At 42.7% G+C, this 22,265-nt stretch overlaps 1 protein-coding gene across 1 annotated transcript in view; it reads left to right on the top strand.

The window, feature by feature from the left end:
* LOC107185297 overlaps nucleotides 1-19,003 on the top strand; it is a 71,844-nt gene extending 52,841 nt beyond the window's left edge. The window contains exons 2-7 of the mRNA XM_015572958.1: nucleotides 5,091-5,834; nucleotides 10,236-10,407; nucleotides 15,980-16,041; nucleotides 16,789-16,921; nucleotides 17,445-17,553; nucleotides 18,269-19,003. Of these exons, the coding sequence (XP_015428444.1) occupies nucleotides 5,091-5,834; nucleotides 10,236-10,407; nucleotides 15,980-16,041; nucleotides 16,789-16,921; nucleotides 17,445-17,553; nucleotides 18,269-18,367 (1,319 nt within the window). The 3' untranslated portion in view covers nucleotides 18,368-19,003. The remainder of the gene's footprint in view (nucleotides 1-5,090; nucleotides 5,835-10,235; nucleotides 10,408-15,979; nucleotides 16,042-16,788; nucleotides 16,922-17,444; nucleotides 17,554-18,268) is intronic.
* The last annotated feature ends 3,262 nt before the right edge of the window (nucleotides 19,004-22,265 follow it).

Genomic DNA, 22,265 nt, shown 5'->3' on the forward strand with positions numbered 1-22,265 from the left:
CGGCCCGCGGAGCCCGGTTAAACGCGCTTCTCCGCTCGCTTGGTCTCCTCGCCTTCCTGGCGAGAAGATCATTCCTTAACACGAATCGCGAACCGCCTTGAATTTAGGTTATTTTCTAATTGCACGCACTTTACCGTAACTTCCGGTCTCCTCCGGACTCACGAGGCGCGCGCTCGCTGTTCGCCTCGCCGCGCGCCACCGGCAACGACTTTTTTCTACGATTTTCGTCGTTGGGGGAATCGTGAATACAGTCGAGATTCGGGTCAAGATAGGCAGCGAGGAAACCGCTTTGAAATTTTATGCTGTATGTCGTTCCGATAGCGATACTGATTGCTTTCGTCGCGACGGAACGTGACTGTGTTGAGTGATTTCTTTGGAAACAATTTACAGTTCTGCGAAAGATCTCGATCTGGACGGTTCTCTGAAATTTGTTGTTTAGGAGCCTCTTTTGTGTGTTGTTATTAATATTATTATTAATTGAGGAGTAGTCGTAGAAGACAATTCACATTTTTCTGAGTGACAAAGAGTACAATTAGTAGTCGAAAGTCATGAAAAAAGGCCTTGTAGCAATAAATGCCATCAACGTTTCATGGAGACGTGAATCTGTGTTTCTCATCCCGAAGGTGTTAATATGCGTTCCCATAGACGTTTACCTTCTTGACAATTTTACGTTCTCCTCGCACAGAGATGTTAATTACTCGACAGTTTATTATGTACACGACCACTGTAAACTATGTGTATGTACTTACAGACTCGTAGGAAGGATTGACCCGTTTAAACACACGTTCTGACTAATTAGTACTCTCGATAATGTGAATCTCAGGACAATGAATATAGCACACACGGTATACAAGTATAAATAGAACGTAATGGTTTCTTCTATAAACGTTTTTTTGTTCAAATCAAAAAATTCATTCATCCTGTAATAAAGGATATTGCCTTCTAAAGATCAATTGGAATTATTAAACACATTTGTCTCGAGTAACAAAGAACTCCGACTATAGGAACCATTGTGACAACTATGAATTAAAATCCCAAGTTTCTTTTATTATGCAAATCGAAAAATTTCATTCTTACGCATCGTTTCGGTCGTCACTGTCATTTCGAGGCACATCTGTCAAAGGACATCATTAGCTCCCTTCTTCGTATTGTCGGTTCGGGCTCGAGAGTGTGAACGTTTCAGCCGACGATTGACGTCACATTTGACGCAAGACGTCAGTTTTGTGTGTCGCGTTTAATATGCTAATCGAACGGGAGCACAGACACCACCGGCGAGTTCCGTGAAAATGTTGCGATACTTAAACGGTGCTAATTTCCCTCGGCAAGGAGCCTCGACGCGTCGATCCTCTGAATCATCGTGTGGCCGGTGCACGATCGTCGCCAACGGCGGAGCTCTGCCAGTGTCATCCACCTAGAAGCGACACAATTTACAGTTCTATTTCAAGTGCCTATTGATCCATGAGTTCCACTCAAGCGTTAATTCACTGGAATTTCGTTGAAGTTTATGGAATTCGATTGTATCCACGGAAAACTTAACGTCGTATTTGTTGATTTATACTTATTGATTCTTTTGATAAACGCAAATTAAGAATGTGAATCATATCATTCTCACAGAAACGTTCATTTCACGAAAATCAAGTCTTTTTTCATTTATTTAATAGAAAGCCTACTTTGCATACGATTTGTGATGAAGTAACGTGTCTATTCATTGCTTTCTGTTTCTACTTGTGTCGTCAGTGATTTAGTGTTTTCTGTTTTCTAGAGATCTTATTATTTTCTAATTACTAATTTACATTGAATTATTATTAACTGCACGTAGTATTGCATCATCACCAATATTCTTATTATTGTTATATCTCACCTAAACTCCATTCGATGATTTGTTGTATTAATGTGCCGGAACGGTTTAATCACATATTGTAAAATAAGGGTTTTCACCCGTACGAATTAAATTAAATATTCACAGATAACTATATTTATCTATGAATAACAATATTTTTTCGTATACTATAATCTACATTCTATCTTGTATATTTATTATTTAAAAAAAAAAAAAAAAAAACCGACCCGAATAAATCGATAATTTTAATGAAGATCGATCTAACAGTGAACGCGTCAGCTGCTCAAGTCACCGAGCCGATTTTAACGATCTTATTGGGTTAATTGACACGTATCATAGCGGTCAAGTTACATATATATGCAGAGTTTTTGCCCTCGGGGGAAAAAAAAAGACGACGAGAAAATCCACGGCAATTACGACACGGCGTTTAGTGGGACAAGGTCTTCGTGAAATCTGGAATGTCTTCTGAAAAACAATTCCGGTTATAATCGTATCGCGACGGTATCGAGAGTTGTTTTCGATCTCGAACGCGCGGCTCGGTAAATACGGCGATTTATGGGATCGGTTAATAAAGTCTTAGTTTGTTTTCAATCGTCGCAAGGAGAAACAAACAATTTGTTTTAAAACTATACACGTACAGAGTTATGTAATTCTTCTTTTTCTCGAGACGGGAGATTCCTCTAAACTCATTAAGCTTCGAACACCTGACGCCTCAAGGTAACATCTAGTCTAGACTGTAATATTTTAAACTTTTTTCGGGGATTTTTTTTTACAAAGAAACAGTTAGGCGTTGTTGGTATTTTGCAGGCATATTTTTTTATGTTTCAAGAATATTCACTATATTTGTTAAGCGAAAATAACTAAAATGAATTGAATTATAAATCATCTAGCGCGGTCCCTCAAATAAAAGTGTCATATCGGTTGACACGATTCGAATTGAAAACAAACCCAACATTTAATAATTTGATTATTTTAATAACTTAACTTCCCCGTTTTTATATATAATAAAAAGGGGAGTTACGAGGTTTACTTATTGTCACGATATGACGTTGAGGTTCCCGACACAATGGCCAGTTAGCTAATCGCGGTCCAAAATCTCGCGAAAAACTAAAACGTGCGTTCGACGTGGCGCCGCCGGTTGGAATCTGATCCAATCACAGGGGTGGTGACTATAATCGTCGCCGCGGAGGGTGGCAGATGGTTTTAAGGGAGTCCCCCGACCTCGAAAACAATATTTCTGTTCGCGGCAAATATTTTCCCTGCAAACGGTACGGCACAATGGACGGGGGACACAATGGGCCCGTGGTCCCAAAAGGGAAAAACCGGTAGATTTTTGGAAACTCCGTTGACCGGCGACTGGTCCACAAAAGTATCGCGTTCGCGTGCCTCTTGGTTTACATACTACCCCCCACCCCTCTGAAATAGGCGACAACCCCCTCAGGCCAATCCGACAATATTTACTCGGGAACGTTTAGACCAGGCCCACTCGACGTTTGTTCCGTCCACGAGTTCGTTGGGGAGTTTAGTCTGTTTTCTGTGTATTATTTCTGGAAATCGAGATCCTCGTGCCGATTCGGTTATACAGGATGTGTAGAGGGTTTCCAGTTTTGGGGAATTAATTGATGGGACAGTGTTTTTTGGGGACACCCTTGAGTGGATGTTGTGTGGTTAATGACAGTGGAGGTTATGTGGTTAGTGACGGTGATTTATTTTATTTTTGTTATCACGAAACTGAACGGTAAAATTGAGTAAAATAATAGTATCAGATTTTTAGGATTCTATATTCAGGTCGAGTCGATGCCTTTAATCGGGTCCTTCAGTAATCTCGCGTTTTTTGTAGGATCGTATCACACAAAATTTCCTGCTGGTATAATTAAGGTTTGAAATTTTGGCGGTGCATGTGGATCGAAATAATAGGGTTCTGCTTTTGTGAAGTTTCATATCAGGGTCGACACGTCACCCTGTTCCTTATTTTAGTTCGAATACAAGGCATAAAGTTATGAAAACTCCTTGCATGCAAGAACGACATTATTCGATGTCACAGGTTTATCGTTGCTCCGACAGAAATGTATATTTCATATTCAATACTAAATAGGTTAATACCGATTGCTCGATAGTGGATATTTTTATGGGAGGGTGGTGGACGATGAAATAGGGTAACTCGTTCAAAATGATTTTCTTCCGACCCTTTTATTACTGTTTCATACCTCTCTACTGAATATAATTAGCATGGAACGTGACGCATATAATTCAGGTTATCCTTTGTACATTTGAGATAAGTCGAATGATTCTGGAATTGCATGAAATATGTTGACTTTCACATGGTTGACGTTAATCCTTACGATTTTTTTACGACTCCTCACGACCTCTAAACAGTTAATGACATCAACCCTTATCCGTCCCTTGTGCCAATTTGACATATTTTCCTCCTAAGAAATGATGTTATTTAATTAATTTTATTAAACAGTTGTCATGTGTAAATAAATTTAGCTGAGGCTCCGTGACTTTTATTTTAAAGAATATGCAAATTCAACTATCTATCTTGTCAGTATATTAATTTTTTACCACCGTGTCAATTCGACATCAAGGAGAAAATTAAGTTGGGAAAATAAGGGACGGACGAATGTGAAATAATTGCTCAACAAAACTTTGAACTTCTACGTACAATCACTCGACAACACGCACCGTACATTTTCATCTTCTATTCGTTACTCAAAACTCTGTATCCAGCTAACGAATTTCCCCAACTCCGCCGTCAATACATCCCCATTTAACCCAGAAAATCCACGAACCACCAAAAACTCAACCACCCCTTGAAACGAATTCCCCCAAAAACCACCCCCTAAACTCCCAAAACTCAACCTGCCGGTGCGTACGATCGCCGATCATCCGAGAAATTCTTTTGAAAGCGAATCCCGCGGGGCGAAAGAACGAAAGGAGCGAGAAGAAGAAGAAAAAAAAAAAAAATTTCACGCGTCGCATGGCCCACGCGACACACAAGAATCCCCACGCGGTGTGCGGATATTGCAGGGTTTTGTGGGAGGCAGGGGAGGAGGTTTGGTTGCCGGCCGGTTGGCCGTGGCGCGTTTTAACTACCCCTCGACCCTCACCACCCATCTGTATGCGTGTACATTAAATGATGCGTGTATGTATGTACGGGTGCATGGATCAGCCGGCTAGATCAAGTAGAGACCGGCCGAGATAAAACACACTGTAAACGGCCGGGTCTGCCTCGGATATTTGGTTACAGGGAGGCGGCGGCACGTGCGCCGGAGCTCGGGGCCAGGTGGTGGAGCTCGTGCCGTTGAAGAAACAGAAGAGGCTGCTGCTGCGGCTGTTGTGGGGGTGGGAGAAGGGTCCGGCGTCGATGGAAGGGGAGTAGTAGTAGTAGGAGGAGGATGCGAGACGACGGTAGGAGCGAGCGTACTCGAGGAGGTCAGTTCACCGGTGGCGGATGGCGAGGTCTGCTGCGGCGACAGCAGTACCACCAACTACCACCGACCACATCACCTCCATTATATACACCGTCGCTACAGTCATCGTCACCAGCAACAGCAACAACGTCACCGATGTCACCAGCGAAGGGACAGCGTGCAAGCAGCGGCTAGCGACGAGGTACTCGTCGTCGACGAGGAAGCCGACGATGAGGCTACGTGTCAGAGCCAGCCAACGGACGCTCGTCACCGGGACATACACGGGCTGCATCATCACCTTCGTCATCATCATCACCATCACCACCACCACCCTCACCACCACCATCATCACCATCATCTCCACCGTATACACGAACGGCTACGGGACGACCGACCTCCGAGCGATCGAAACCGCGAGGACGTCGAGGATCATCGCTATCCGCGAACCACCGACCGTCACGCGGATGGTACGACCACCACCGATAACCCTGCCACCGTCACTGCCATGACGAGAGGATGCAGGATCCCACCCTACCTCGCCACTCTACTCATCCTCTCTTACACGCTCTTCGGTATAGCAGGTTAGTGAACAATTGGTTTTACTTTTTATGGTTTTTAGAGATCGTTGCGTTTACTTGTGATCGACGTGGCGATGGTACCACTTTGGAGTTTTGGTTTATTCGGAGTGGATTATTAATTGTGAACTGTTCTCGAATAAGGGTTGGTTTTGTTATTGTCAGGGACGGGTGAAACGGTTGTATGGAGGATACGTGCGCGGTATCGATGGTATTTCACGTGTGGATCGTGCAGAAATATGGATCCCGATGAATCGTGATATGTGAATCGAAGTTGTGGTCGTGCGGAGGTACGACTTATGGTAGTCCGCCGAATTCTGGGATATTTTCAACCGATTGCTCAAGCGGTTAGTTGCCCTAGAGTTGGTACTTGTTGCTGTAAGGCGGCAGATTATGTGTGTACTGGCAGAAATAGTGATGGTTGAAGTTAATGCGAAATTTTTAATACAAAATTTTTAGGACTGATCAAAATTACCTAGTATTTCGCGTGAATAGTGCTTTGTTAGGATTTATAGGAAATAGATCGTCCACTTTTCACTGTTTATTAGTTTCTTCGAATTTTATTTCAATCGTGACGAAGTTAGTAGTGGGTAGGGTAAACCAGTGAATGACCGAATTGTTGAATTTTTGGAAGTTTGAGATTAATACTTGAATGTATTTATTTATAACAACAAAACAGCTGTTGATATTGCAATTACATTCTTTTTTCTTGAAATCTTTGTAACAGTAATTACTTATTCTTATCATAATTAAAAAAAATTAATTATAAAGTGCAAAACGTGTAAAAGCCCAGTAAATGAATGCTTTATTTCTGAAATATTTTTAATAAGAATTCTACCTATTAATGTTTGTTTAATAAGCTAAACTAAAAATATGTGATATTGAAAATGCAACAACGCTTCATGTATAAACATTTAATAATTTGTAATTTTATAATTTACATTTCTTGCCTAATGGTCATTCACTGGTATGCAGTCAATTACTGGTTGGTTTACCCTATAGAAAGCGATTCCATCGCAATTCTCGATGGCACGCGATTCTGTCAGTTCGTCAGGGGGGCGATAGATTGCGAGACGTGTGCGCGACGTTAAAATGTCGATGATCCGCGATTACGTGGCGTATAGGGGGCCCCGAATTATTTTCCGTATATCTAAACATGTAGTGCTCCGGGGAACCCTGACTCGAATCGATCGCGGAAGGGGACAAAGGACACGGCCGTGAAGTAGTACCACACCTCTCGGGGAAAAAAGGGGGTCGCACCGACGGTGGACGCAATAATTTGTTCGAATTACGAGAAAATATATTGTACCGTTACGTCCTCGAAATGACTAGGTGTCGTCCTCTATTAAACGAAACAGACCGCTCGCGCATGGCCCTGTTTCCGAGAAGACGGTGAAAAAAAACGACGTGTTATTTAACATTTGCAATGCTGACGGGCCCTCATTCTTGGGCCCATTCTGTAGCCCCGTGTGACTCTGAAGTCACATACCGATATATGTATTGATATTTTTTTGGTGTAATTCAATTTTCTGCCGGTATTTGGCGTACACTTCGTGTTCTAGAACCTCCCTTTGGTAACCGATAAGTTTCTTTGTAGTGATTATCTACTCTAGCTTGAGATGGAGTAACGATAAAATCTTTGAAAATTCTAAATTCATTGTCAATAATCAGAAAAGTATAGTACAATTGGATTTCATATTCTGTTTTAAACTGGTAATAATTTTAACTTTTGACGGGACCACATAGATGATACACTAATAATATCAGTTGAGTAAAATAATCGATTGCTAAAAGACGTATAGTGCACACTGGATTTTGTCTTTTCTTTATAATACACATGAGTAGCATATTACAATGTATTTTGTATTAATATTTGTAAAATCACAAAGATACAGCCGTTTCTGTGCACACGTAGAAACACGATAATAACAATCAGAAAGAAGTGTTTATGAGCGAAAAAAATGTCCAATGATTTTGTCTATTTTCTATTGTCCTTCAATTTACATTAGTACGTGTAAAATTACAAAGATATACAGTGCTTTTCGTGAACGCGTGGAAATGATTTTGTCTCTCCTTGTTTTTTATTATCTTTTAATTAAATTTAGTACGTGTAAAATTGCAAAGGTATGATGGTTTTCGTACATACGCGGGGATAATGTTCCGAGGTACAAAGGGTGGCAGGCACGCGCAGAATTGCTCGGGCCCATCAGGCCCAGCCGCGTACGGCAGATTGCAAGACTTAGAACAGGTGACAGATAGCGACGTGCTGCACGGGCGGATGCAACGTTGCACCGGCGGCGTTCCGCAGAGGAACGCCGTGTTCCTCTCCTCGGCTGATGAGGCCCTCTTGCACACGGGCATCTGCGGGAATTTTTCCGTAATTTCGGAGCCGTTCGACCGGGTGCACTGATCATCGTCGAGAATTTCGCGTTCCTCGCGTTCCTACGGCCACTTTTTGCCACGTCTGACCGCCTCTTCGGGGCGTTTGCACAATTTTTCGTCGTGAGTGCAACAGGGGTGGCTGGAATGAACACCAATTTAATCACGATAAGAGCAGAATGTGGATTTTATGTATGCGAAATTATATTTAAACTTTGAGTGTAATGGTTTTATGAAATTTTCTAGCCTAAACTTTGCAGAATATTCGATGGTGGACATTTTTGGTCACGTTTTTTTGCCTACATTTGATTTTCAAAGTTATCAATTCACGATCGTTATGGCTAGTTTTACGTTAAAATATTAAATGACAATCTACTGAAAGATATTTATCATTTAAGATATAATATATCCACAACTCTTAAAGAAATAATATAATGGGGTAGATTGGATTACCATCAGTTTCTTTAACATTTAACTAACCTTCCTTCAAGACGCTAGAACCGTTACCTAGAAAAGACAACGTTTGTTTAAACAAGGCAAATATCGAAATTAACGACGAACGCATCGATGATAATTCCGCTCGAGCAAATATTGAGAACAGCGAAGAGTCTGATAACGATAAGAGACTGACACGAGAAACGATAAAATCGACAAGAATTTCAAACATTCTGATTAAACATTAAACACTAGAATTTCTGTCGGCTTTTACTCTTGAACAATAGCTACAAGACACGTTCGACAAATTTTGACACACTCAATCTGTCAGTTTGCATTGCGAAAAGTCTAAAAAAGTCTGCATATTAAAATATTTAACATACTTTCATGAGGTTATTATGTTAATTGAAGTCTGATCGAGCCTTTAACAGAGTAAACAAATTTCTATTTGATTCCTGTTCCTACGAACTGGTCCATAAAAACATCAATTAAATTTAACTACTTCCAACTTAAATAAGAATTACCGACATCAATAAAGATTTAAAACGTTCGCCAGCCAAACGTTAATAAAAAATATGTTTCGTATCGACACAGGTCTAGAAAACGGAGCCTAAAATACTCATGAAAAATAGAATCACCAAGAAACGATAACCAATGGATTACCACGAAATCATAATTATCGATGTTTTCCTTGAACACCAAGCTCTTTCCAAAGAAATGTTGAGATGTAAAGCACACCGATCGCCGGATCAGTTTGTCCGCAGCCCTAAACACGCACAAAAAAATAAATCAAAACGTCCGTCCATCCGTCGAAAGTATGAAAGATGCCCTAATGGGAGGAGGTTTAACATAAATTAGCGACGAAATGGAGGTCACAAAAGGATCGGGGGCGATGTGGAGCCCCAGGGCTTGCTTCCGAAAAAGAATCGTATCAGGGAGTTAAGTTTTTCGGGTGTGCATTGGGACACACGGGGGGGTCGGAGGAGGGTGGAGGATCACTTAGGCCGCCCCTGGAAATACGGCCGCCCTTTTGTCCTCCGGTGAACCTGGAAGCCGTCGGAATTTCTAAAGCGGCAAGGGGGGGGGGAGATTCCGTTCGACAATTCCGACTGCCGCGGCGGCGGTTCGTAACCGGTAATGGGATAAATGATGCTTGGCCTTTGGTCGTTACACAATTTAATCGAGCAAATTCGCCGTTCGTTCGACGCCGCACTTTTATTGATTCACGGTTTTGAAAGACAATCGACGATTCCTGACTGGACAATGGGATCCCTTTTTCTCTTCGACTATGTTGCACTGGGACCAAATATTTGTGTATACAGTAAATCCTCGATGAGTGTTCGAAGGCTCCTCGGCACTGACAAAGAAAGATGCCCAGGTGTAAGGCTCACTTTTTCATGATGTTTAGCACAGTGATAGATCAGTGATATGTACACAGTGATATGGCCATTACTTTATGAAATATTTAACGTTCAATGCCAAGGATCCTACGAATACTCATCGAGGATTTACTGTACTGTTCGGGTCGTTCGGTGAAATCGATTTGTCGAGCTTCGAAGTGTAATTATAATTTTGTATTATTTCTGCCCACAGACGCCTGTTCGTCGCGGTCGACGCCAAAGCCACGGCCGCCGACGCCGACGCCTCGACCGAACATCACATTCCACATGTACACGTGTCCACCGGATTATGCGGAATGGTACTGCCTGAACGGTGCCACATGTTTCACTGTCAAAATCGTCGAATCCCTCCTATACAATTGTTTGTAAGTACAACACGATTATTTTCTTCCTTAACGCCTGTGCAATGTGTGCCCGTTGAAACCGAAGCGTTAAAGGCACACCCTCTAGTTAATCAAAATCTGTTAGATTCTTTACTGCTCGTCGATAAAGAGTCGACGCACTTACGGTTAACACCGCCGCCATATTTGCTGCTCCAGTGGCGCGCAATTGCGGACAGTTTAAATCATGTCGTTCGCCGTTTCGGGTCCGTGTGTTTTTCGTGGCCGATAAAACTGTCCGCCGCGCGATTATCGGTATCCCTGACTGTTGTTCACTTTAGAAATCCACCCGTGAATAAATAACCGGGCGCGTTCCCATCGGCCGCGCGGCCTCTGCGAAACGGTATTCGTTGTGTCGGCCTCTCGAACGGTTAATTTATGCCGCCTCTAACGCGATCGTGACGCGCTCGAAATGTTAACGCTCGGAGCACCGCCAGAGAACCGATTTCTCCGGTTGTCGGCTATTTAACAATGCACCTGGACTCTCTATGGGAATGTTGATCAATCGGAAAATTGGATCGAACGTTGTTGTCGATCCCTGGGCCACTGTGGACCCAGATATGTACTATTTACTATACAGAGTCCTCAGAACTGGTTTTTTATTTTTCAATACAGTGGATTTGTAGACGGATTATTTGTAGATTGATGCAATATTAGATAGAAATATAATTTCCTTTTAATTTGTGATAAACGATTGCTATTCTGTATTTGTTTAATGGTCGACACGAGATAGTTGAGGATTTGAGTTTCGCAATTTCTTCGTAATTGACGTGTAAACGATCCAGAGTCGAGGTAATCGGCGTTCTTCCGCAAGGTTAAACAATTTGGATAACTCGACGCGGAGTCGTCTCGGTTTAAGTATAGTTTAGTGTTGTTTTCGCTGATAGCCATCACTCGGTAATCCTCACGATCTGGAACAACGTCCAGGTACTCCTGTATTTATACCTGTTTAGACTCCGATTCCGGATTTCTTGACTCGAGGTAGATTTACGAGCTCGTAAACTTCTGTGTCCATTAACGTCAACTTTTTGTTGGCTTATTTCTCCGACGATGCGATTTCGTTAATTGCCGACGTGTTGACCGTCATAGTTGGATATGTAAAAAAATTCTTGCAGATCCAGAGTCCATTTCTTTAGCGACAGGAGAACTCTGTGATCCAAATGGGTTCTTGCATTCATATCTCTCTATACTAGTTTCACATTTAACGATGAAGTTTTTACTTGTAGATCTAAATGGTTCTTATTCGTTGATGGATAGTCAGTTAAGTGACACGTTTAGTACTGTAGAGATAGAGGTCGTTGATGATCAATGATGAAATTAATTACGATGCTTGCATCGACGAAACTTTAAATCCACTTTTGCACAAAGAAAATCATATCTACTTTTTCACGATACGATAACACGACCTTCAAGTTTATTAGTCTTCCGAGAATTTCACTAGATTCCTGGTGAAACTGGACCTGCCAAAAGTAACGATAGTTTGTCCACGATAAGATAAAGTCATTCGAAACAGTTTAAAGAAAAAGAACTGTGTCACGATAGTGGAATTACCGATATCTTTGTATTATCTCTGGAATTTCAGCGTCGCGAAGACGCTTCGGGATGTTACGTAATGAGACACACCCATTGTAAATAGGAGACGGTCGGGCATATTACTCGAAAATATACGACCGGTTGAGACAGCTGGGTATATGTACCTTCAGAAGGAAATACGAATTCCATGATCATTTTTTAGAACCAAACGTGTGTGGAAATAGGTTCGTAATTTATTGTTAATTGGATGGAATCATCAGACAGTAACAATTTGATAAAAGCTTTAAAAAAGTATCCAAAATACAGGATGGTCGTTGTCCTAAACACATTTAATTCTATTTGTCCAAATTGGTCATCGCCTTTTCACAATTCAATTCAAATATTGGTAACTATTAATATCCCACTAAACAAAACCCTGTAAAATAAAGTTGATACGAATACAAAAAAGGTCTAAGAAACGCCCAGAGAACGTTCTCAGTACTTAACAAGGTCTCCTCAGTCAACAATTCTAAACTCGAAACACAGCAATTCAAATTTCCCACGCGTCGCGATCCCAAACCTTCACCCGCAAAATAACCTCAAAAATTGCGGCGGTGATTACAAAAGTGACCAAAGTCAATCGAATCTTTTGCAAAAATGCTTCCATATAATCGCCACGTAAATCTCTACCGTCGAATAAGTGTCACGTACAATTTTCAAAAATACCTAGACCACTTTCATACTCGCCGCCACAAATACAAGATCGATGATTCCTCTCGTAAATAAAAACAAGCCCGCACAATGCACCTGTGCAAGCGAATATTCTCCGACACACGATCCAATTCCACCGTGACACGGAAGAGACTTCAAATGCCCGTAGTAAATCCATCATTCCCAGAATTTACGAAATATCCCGAACGGATGCCCGCTCGCGTCCATCGTTTCAAAAGGGAATCACCCTGGATCCCGTGGTGGTGGGGGTGTCGCAGATTACACGGAGCCGACGTTTTTTTTTCTCTCCGCTCACGCGCGGCACCCCTCCGTGGGGTTGAATCCGGCCGACGCGCCGCGGGGGTAGGAAGAATCGTGAGCGATCCGACGGGCGAGAGAGGGTCGAAAAAAGGGACCTTCGTCCCTGCGTTAATCCCCGGTTGCGTGCCGTCGACACGTTCCGTTGAAATTCCTACGGGACGCCCCCGTGGCCTGCAACCACCACGAGCTTCGTCGATTGTATGCCGATCGGACCTTTTTTCGTTTCCCCGCCGATCATGGACCGACACGTACATACCCAGGGGCTACTGTCTACGGGCCGATCGTGGCCTTCGAAGAGACAGAGACCATTCAGCTGGTCGATTGATTCCTCGAAAGCTGTATACTGACGAGACTTGGCCAAGGGGGTCCCTCGGAACGTTTTTCCGTAGATTCTTCGTGCGACGCTTGGGAAAAACGGTGTCGCGTCGGGGAAAATGGTAAATGGTAATTGGAGGATCGCTTGCGGGGTGGAAACGTGCGGTGAATTCGTGACTCGAGGCTCTCACGACCTGACGGTCGGTTGTTCTCAGGTGTATGGCCAGAGTCCTTATTGGGGAGAGCGTTCCTACGTTGCATCGGTATTGCAGTTACGACAGGATGGTACAGGTGTGTACCGTCTGGTGATTCGATGTTAACAGTTTTGTTGCTGTGGGCGTTTATAAAGATACGTATCCATTTGTATCGTATCACTGTTACGTAGCATCGTATCGTATCACCATACGATGTATTTTCATACGCAACGATGCAACGCTTGTCCGTACAAATTATTGATACACAACGGTGATACGATACGGAGGTATGCAACAAATGGATACGCACCTTAAGCACCTGAGAAAAGTGGATTATAGTCTCTGGAATTGGCGCCTATTGCCGTTGAAGGTTTCCCGTGTATGACGTACTTTCGGAAAATTGTCTGGTATTGCAGTTTAGTTTCATCAGAGGTCGAATGACATACCAATGTGTGGTGATTCAGTGTTAACCTTTTCATTGCTGTTCTCTTTCCTATTGACTCCCAAAGAAATTCTGTCATAGAATACTATTAGTACCGTGTTATTGACAACGACAGCTCGAAGAGTGACAACTGTGCGGCTCCCAAAGTTACTTTAGTCCATAACTAAAATATACTTATATCCATAGCCATTTTTCCTAAACTTTTATATTAATAATCTATGGTAGTATAGTATGTACCAGTATTAGAATATTCTATTTCCCTGTCTCTTAAATATTCTGAAAACTATCATAATATATGGCTCTTATTGTCGAAGAACATGCCCACCCTTAATCTATTACCTGCTGCGTAAATGATTCTTGCCGTTGGTAGCCAGTCCTCTAGCGCGCCAAGCGGCAAGAATCATCTGCTTAACCTGTGGCGCAATGATTTATCGTACTTTCAGCCAATGTTTCCTCGATCCAACCGACGTCCTTCAACTGTATTACCCAAGCCGTATCTACGCTTAATTATAACGATATATATAGGTGTCGACGATGAAACGAGATTTATCCGTGTCCGGTAACCTTAAATCTGGTTTTCCCGGGGCGATTTCTCGGCATTGACGTCACCGTGATCGACACATGCGTGCGCCGTGGTCACGATTACGCAAAATCTCCTCGATCGCCGGCAGACAGGTGTGTGTCCACGTTGGATACGGCCCACACCGGGAGACGCGGGAAAGTGGAAACGCTTATTAATCCCAGCACTTTCCACGGCCGAGAATTTTCTCGTTCAGGTTCGCTTCACGGAATCCTCTTTGGCCGCGCAGCGCCGCGCAGAAATTATGGGAGCGCAAACAAGGAAAAAGTAGCACGTACGGTCCCGCGTGAGAAGACTCAGCCTTCTGCGACAAACTCGGCTACCAACAACGCTTGCTTGCAGCGTTCGAGTGGCTTTAATCCAAAGACATTTTTCACCTATATATTGATTAAATGACTTTGTATTTCTAGACGTTGTTTTGGAATATCGATACAGTGGATTGTTGTTTCGATCATAAATTTTACTGCACCTCCTGAATTTTAATGATTATCATTTAACAGATTTGCTACCATCAGAAAGTTGAGAAGAACTATTTGTACCGTGTGATAGCCAATATGTATTTTATATAGCAGAAATTAATTACACACGAAAAGTTAGACTAGTGATCCAACCTAGGCGATGGTCCAAATTTGGAAACCTTCCCCTATGCATTCATGTTAAATATTCAAAAGAACAATCTCTTAGATTCTTAGGTGAACGGTTCATACGGCTCCTTAGGCCATTTGTAAACGCGGTCTTTCAGGATCGTCGATATTAACGATCCATCGCGTAGGAGTAACGGAAGCGTAGCTCGAGCGGGTTTGGTTCCGCCAAGCGGACGAAAGAAACGATTAAAAGAATATCGATCGAATCGTTCGGTGATACGAAAACGCGTCGTTGATCTTTCTGTATCTGCGACCTATATACATGTCCAAAAAATAATTAGTCCATACCTGGATAATTATTTTAATTTATCGATCAATTATTCATCTCTCGATGTCACCGTGATTCCGATTAATTATTCCGTTCGAAGGGCAGAATAATGTTCACGCAGCACCGTTTGATGAAATCGGCCATGAGAATCTTTTTAATTATCGCGTAATTGCGGACCCCTCCGTAACCCCCCTCGACATATTTACAGCCTATAATATGCGTTTTCCATCGCGACTACCTTCCAACGTTTTCCTTTTCTTCTTGTCCGCGTCTGTTCGTTTTTTTCTTCTTCTTTTTGTTTCTTTAATAAATAATTAACTGTACTAATTGGGTGGTTCGAGCGACGACGTATACCTATCTGATTAATGCCCGATACTAAAAGCAGTTCGTGCCTAAAGAGTACGGTTTATAACTTCCGGGATTTCTCGCGGCGTTTTGCGGAAGTACCCGCAGGAACAATAAAACCGACGGCGCGTTCCACTCGCCCCCTCCCCCTCACACCTCCCCCACGTTTTCTACACGCTCGACACTACACACCGATCTTATATGCTTGTTCTTTTTTTGTTGCAGATGCGCCAACGGTTATATCGGGCAGAGATGCGAGTTTAAGGATTTAGATGGTTCCTATTTGCGTAAGTATTTGTTATAGTCGATCAATTTTGTTAGTTAACTCTTCGATTAAGACATCTGAGAACTTCGTGACCACGGACGCCATTCGTGACGTTTAGGTAGCAAATCCTTGGAGACATCTTGATGAAGTTAGCTTCCAGTCACTGTGTTCGTCATATTTTCAGCGTCCAAAAATCATTTAATGTGCACTCAAAATAGATACCTAAAGTAAAATAAGAAATTTACAATACGCCATTTGGACGGGTTTGATAGTTCGAGACTTAAGGAGTTTTTTAGTAGTTCAATAATTGAGTACTCAACATGTGGATATCTGAAGAAAATTTTTCAAGAACCTCTAATGTGTAATCAAACGATTTTAAAAATCTTCCAATTCCACTCGCGCGGTTATAGCGAATTTTCTTGTATTTATGCTGTTTTGGGCATCCAGATTAGGTTAATTTCATTCTAATGTTATACCTTACTTATACGCTTACGTCGAGTATGTTAAAGAGGTGGCGTCATTATTGTTAAGTTCGAGAAGGATTGCGATCCGGTACCGATCCCGATCGCGACCCGGAAGTCTCGAAACGGTGTGGTCCAGTTAGTCCTCGTTTCGTGAAACGGTAGTCAGTTGGCGCTCTGAGCACATACATACGTGGTCACGAGGACACACAATTAGTTGTGCATTCAATCTCTGGAAGGCATTAGAACGAGTCCTGTGAAACAGGAAGCCGTGTGTGCTAAGCTAAGAAGCCGATCTTGCGTTACAGCTTCCCGGCAGCGTGTAATGCTGGAGACAGCCAGCATCGCCGGCGGTGCCACGATAGCAGTATTCCTCGTCGTTATCATTTGCATAGCGGCTTACATCCACTGTAAGCGAAAGCAAAAGGAATTGCGGTCGAGGTACGTGTTCTTTCTATTCGTCCTTTTCCCGTCTTTATCCCGCCCGAGTGTCGCGTTCGTCGGAAAGTTCTGTCCATTGAAATGTTGAATTTCCAATCGAGAAACCATTCACAAATTCTCGAGAAAGGAAAAAAAAAAGTTATTGAAAGACAGTCATCGTGCTTGAAATGAAAAACTGTGTCCGTGCTTAAAGTACTGTTACGCTTCTGTTTATTCGAATTGCTGAAAATAATCTAACTACATACTATGTCCCCTTTGATAAGGTGTTCACGTTATCGAAATCATTGTCTTATCTCCGAACGGAACAACGTATAAGCACAGCTCGCAGTTAAATTGTTACAATAATTATTAGATTGTTACATAATGAATGCCTTGTCTTATTATATAATAATCAAATAGATCTCTGAAATTAAATAAGGGATAGAAAATGGGACAGACCCTTCCGATGGATCGTTACGAAGGAATATTTGTTGATTTTTGTTCTGTCGAATTTTAACATTGTACGTTATTTTTGCGGCAACAGTAACTGCGTCGACACGGTAGATGGTCCTGGCCGAGATCCGGAGCTGAGGCCGTTTAGCAACCGCAGCCGCTCCCTCATGATCTTCATGACCAAGAATCCTAATAGCTCGGTAAGCGAAGAATACCTGATATTAATATCATTGTTCGTCTATACATCGATTTCAATTCCTATTTCTGTTTCTTCATCCCGATCGTAGACCCTATTCCCAGAAGACAAACTCTTTCGTAGATCACCATTACTCTTAGAGAGACTTATACGATTAAAACAAAAGTTATCGTGTAAAATATAATATAATAGAAGAAATATTGTAATGAAGTTTACCGTACACGTTATGGGTCTATTATTGGAGAAAATAAGTTTCTACTTAATTACATGCACTGTCTACTAACAACGGTAACATAAATCTAGCACACATAAATAGAAAGAATCGTATAGCAAGAGTATTAGAAAACGTCTGTTTCATTTTTATTCTGATTCGTTTAGACAGGTTTTTTACACCATTTTAATTTGTAACGATTTCACATCGTTTAGAATAACATCACATTTTGACATCATATTCCGTTACGTTTACTTTCTTTCTCTTCTCTGTATACATATTTATTTTCCAATTTTTCCTGTGCTCACTCTACTTTTAAACATAATTCCATCCAAAGTCTCCCATTAACAAACTCCTATCGTTATTTTCAATTTAATGAACCCCCCAGTAGCGTATGCTTCTGCCCAACGAAAATATAATTCGCTCGAGCATGTCGCGTCGGCTCGCGAAGAAACGAATCGAGTCGAATGTAACCGGTAACAACGAGATCCTCCCGATCTGTTCTCAGGCGGCGATAGAGCAGACGAGAATGCCCGGATGGAACTGCCCGGAAGCGGAGTCGATGAGAATGGCGTCGATCAGCGAGGGCAAGCATTCGAATCAATAATAGCCAATCTGGTGCCTAATTCCACGACAACAGAGAGACAGAGAGAGAGAGATGGAGACACGGGTCGAGGCGGTCCAGGCGTAGATCATCGAGAAGAGACACATAAAGCGTCCAACGGAACGAATTTAAAAAAAAAACGCTTTCAACAACCTCCCATTGCTTTCTGTCTTCGTCCAATGGACCACGTTTCGCGTGATAGCGAACGAATACTCCCCTCCTCACGATTCCTCCGGAAACGAGAGGGAGAACGCCAATATCGTTCTTTCACACCTGCCCAATGCGGCGAGGATCAAGATCCAAGGTGGAGGAGGAGGAGGAGAACAGCAGAAGAAGATCGAAGAGGAATCGGCTCGAACGCGCACGACGCCGAGGTTATCTCCCGTGGAAACCGACGTAGGATTAAAAATGGAAAGTACGTAGCTTAAACTTTAAATAGCTGGACCTTTCGGAAGAACAAAGGACGAGGAAACGTGGAAGAAAAAAAAAAGGGGGATGTTTAAAAATACAAGACCCGACGGAACGGGGCGGACACTCGATAGAAGTATTAGAGAGTACACCCGGTAAATCACTGTTCCTATCCCGGAGAAATGAATAGTTTAGATCAGACAATAATAATAATCGAAAAAGTAACACACACATACACAATAGCGGATCGATATAGCGTGTCAACTACGTGAATCTACGAGTTAAGCTTTCGTGGTTTCTTCGGTGAACCGTTTAGAGAATTAACTTGGAAGATATTCTTTTGGTTCTTTCAACTCTTTTTTTTTTTTTTTCATTTCAGTTTTACGGCTTTCTGTCCTGTTTTGTTTCGTTCTTCCTCGATCGTCGAAGTGCCGGGAGTTAAGCAGAAAGTTCCTTGTGAAAAGAATGAAGTGTGAAATAGAGAAATTGATCGCGGGTCGAGAGTATCGTAGAATCGAAATTTCGTGAAAGGACCACTCGTTCCACTATCTCGTCGAGTTTCTGTCCGGCTTCGTGTTCGCTTTCTTTTCTTTTTCTCTTCTCGTGTTCGTGTCGCGTTTCGATATTCCTAGGCGGGCGGACATCGTCTGCATCGCGAGCGTTTATCACTTGTGAATGTATGTACAACGCGTGGCTGTCCGCTCAATACAGACGTTTATTTATTTATTCGAGTCGTCCTGCGTGTTAAATGTACGTATCTTTATCCGTTTCGGTTCAGGGAACACGCGCCTCAAGACGGAATAATCGGAGGACCACGGACAATCAAACGTTCCTAAATAAGGTTAATACCCGTGAAACGTCGTTTTTCGATGCATCAAAATCGTTAATCATTATACAACGTTATTTTATTTTCTCCAATTTTTCTTTGACCGATCAGTCTCTGAAGAAGCTCGATCCTTTAGTACTGTAGACATTCATCGAACTGATGACAACCAAATCATGGTCGAAATGGAACTAACAGTTTCCATCCTGTCGAGTTTCAAAGAAGCCCTATGGCAAGGAAAAACGACATTTCATCTACTGTGGCTGAAGAGAACATTCGTACACCACTGTCAGTTATCCTCCGAGAAGCAATTCTACCGCTACTACAACACCAAGAGACAAAAATTATTAACTTCATTCGATAGTTCAAGAGAAAACCAATAAAAGAAGTACCTACAGAAAATCCTAAAAATTACAATAGCAACGAAAACAATATTAACGAATGGAAAGCAAGAATCAATGGTGTACGAATACTTCTTTCATCGTGCAAGAACAAAATGTATAAAGCAAACCACAGAGAGAGTCCACCGATTACTTCAGCCGCCATGTTTGTTTCCCGACAAATGTTCTCGATCGTGTGTGATCGAAAAAACGAAGAGGCACGGCGTTACCCGTGAACGATCAGAAATTCTAAAGACGAAAAAGGGACGGAGAGAGAGATTGGTGGGTCGTAGACACGCGGGTAGTTTCGTTAGGGGAGAAGACGACGCAGTGTGGTCGCGACCACGGGGCTCGAACAGGCTCTCTTGCCGCGACACCCCATCCCGTTTTTGTAAATAGTAAATTATCCGTGCCGGGCCCGGCCTCGCGACCCTCGTTCCCCGCGGGATTTGTCTGACGAGACAGAGTATGTAATACACGCCGTTTGTAGCGGAGAAACTGCAATCCAATGACACGCTCGGATCAAGTCTGGACCCCTTGTCCCTAGACCCCCCTCCCCCCACTCTCTAGATGTGTGTACCTACCTATTCGAGACTGCGTGACGTTTGACGACAAATAAATTTCGCGGGGATACGAGACGAGTCGTGTCGCGTAGTGTTGGGTGACGGGGGGTCGTGCGAGAGTTCGCCCGGGTCGCCTGGTTCCATCACCGAAAATAACCGTGCAGCGGCGGCCGTTGGTATCGAGCGGCGACCGAAAAGAAAAAAGAAATTGGGGAGAAAGAGGATATATACCATGTTCCGCCTAGAAAGCGACGCCGTCCCTGGAAGAGGTGCGCGCGTAGGATACACGATATTTTGTTCTTTTTCCTCGTCGTTCGTACCTAAGCCGCTTTTAACGGAGAGAGTTAGAGAGAAAATGAGAGATAGAGCGAGAGTGAGTGCGATGTCTATCCGTGTTGAACGGAGATTTGTATATTTGTAGATACTTGCGGAATGAAGAGAAGCTTCCAAACGCGCTCTAAAGATCGTCTGCTCTTCTTGTACCTTAACGCGTCGCGATCAGTCAGAAGCCCCCCCCCCTTTGCTTTCCACCCGCATTCCCCCCACCTAGTGAAACTAGTGTTTTTCCTTGTTTTCGACGAGTTCCGGAGAATAGATCGTCCGGTGGAACACTCGAATCCAGGGGGGAAGGGGAGGGAGCGAAACGAGAGTAACAAGAATTGGAGACGAGTTAGGGGTCGTGACTAGAGAGTGAGGAGGCCTAAAGAGAAGTGTCTCTCACGGGGAATACCCCGATTAATTTATAAATAGTCCTAATTAACGTGGAGAAACGGCGTAATTCTAATTTAATTTCTTCCCCGCAGCCCAACTCTCTCCCTCCTCCAACCCCACTTTCCCAATATTCCTTCCTTCCATCACGCAAAATCCTAACCTCACAATCGTTACGTCTCATACTTTGTACTTGGTTCCTAACTTATTCGTATTTTTCTCGTAATTAATTAATTGTCACGATTTAATTATTATTACTAATTACGATCATTAGCTTACGATCGATTAATTATCCATTCGTTTTTTTTTTTTTTTTAATTATTACTATCGATCGGCAACGTCGATTAAATCAGTTATTCCTAATAACTAGCTCCCGCGTGTTTGGTTAACGGTTACGTGTTAGGGAGAGCCGATTTATTATTTATGAAGCGAAACAGAAAGAGCAAGAGATGCAGACAAAACACTCGGAGGCTGCGATCGAAGAACAATTGCGCCAATCGGGAGGGGTGGTTGGGTATTCCGCCATTTTTTCTTTTCGCATTTGAATAACATCCGATCAAAATTTATCCAAGAAACAATCAGTGACCAGACACGATACTGTACGGTTACACAATTGGTTGAACGATCCGTACAGGAGATGAAGAACACTCCTCGATCGTTAAATCGACTTCGAACGTCTTGTCACAGACAAATCTTAGGTTCTTTCAAAAACAGCTTCCAATTTCCGAGCAACGATGGCCAATTGGTACATGCAATCGGTGACGTTTTCGCGAATATCTGCCCCCCCCCCGTGGGAACCGATTTCCTCCGATTTTCCATTAGACGATAATTCAAGGGGGAACAGCTTTTAAAATTTTCGTTTCTCCGCTGTGTTTCGTTTCGTTCGTTTTTTCTTTTTGTTTGTTCGCTCGATCACGGAAAAAGAAACCGTTGCCGTGCACGTGAGCGCGCGCGCGTATGTGTGTGTGTATGAATGCGTGTGTGCGTCGCGGTCTAGAGCAATGACTCGAGTCTCGCGA

This window comes from Dufourea novaeangliae, unplaced genomic scaffold, assembly GCF_001272555.1.
Source record: "Dufourea novaeangliae isolate 0120121106 unplaced genomic scaffold, ASM127255v1 scaffold60, whole genome shotgun sequence".
Lineage (NCBI taxonomy): Eukaryota > Metazoa > Arthropoda > Insecta > Hymenoptera > Halictidae > Dufourea > Dufourea novaeangliae.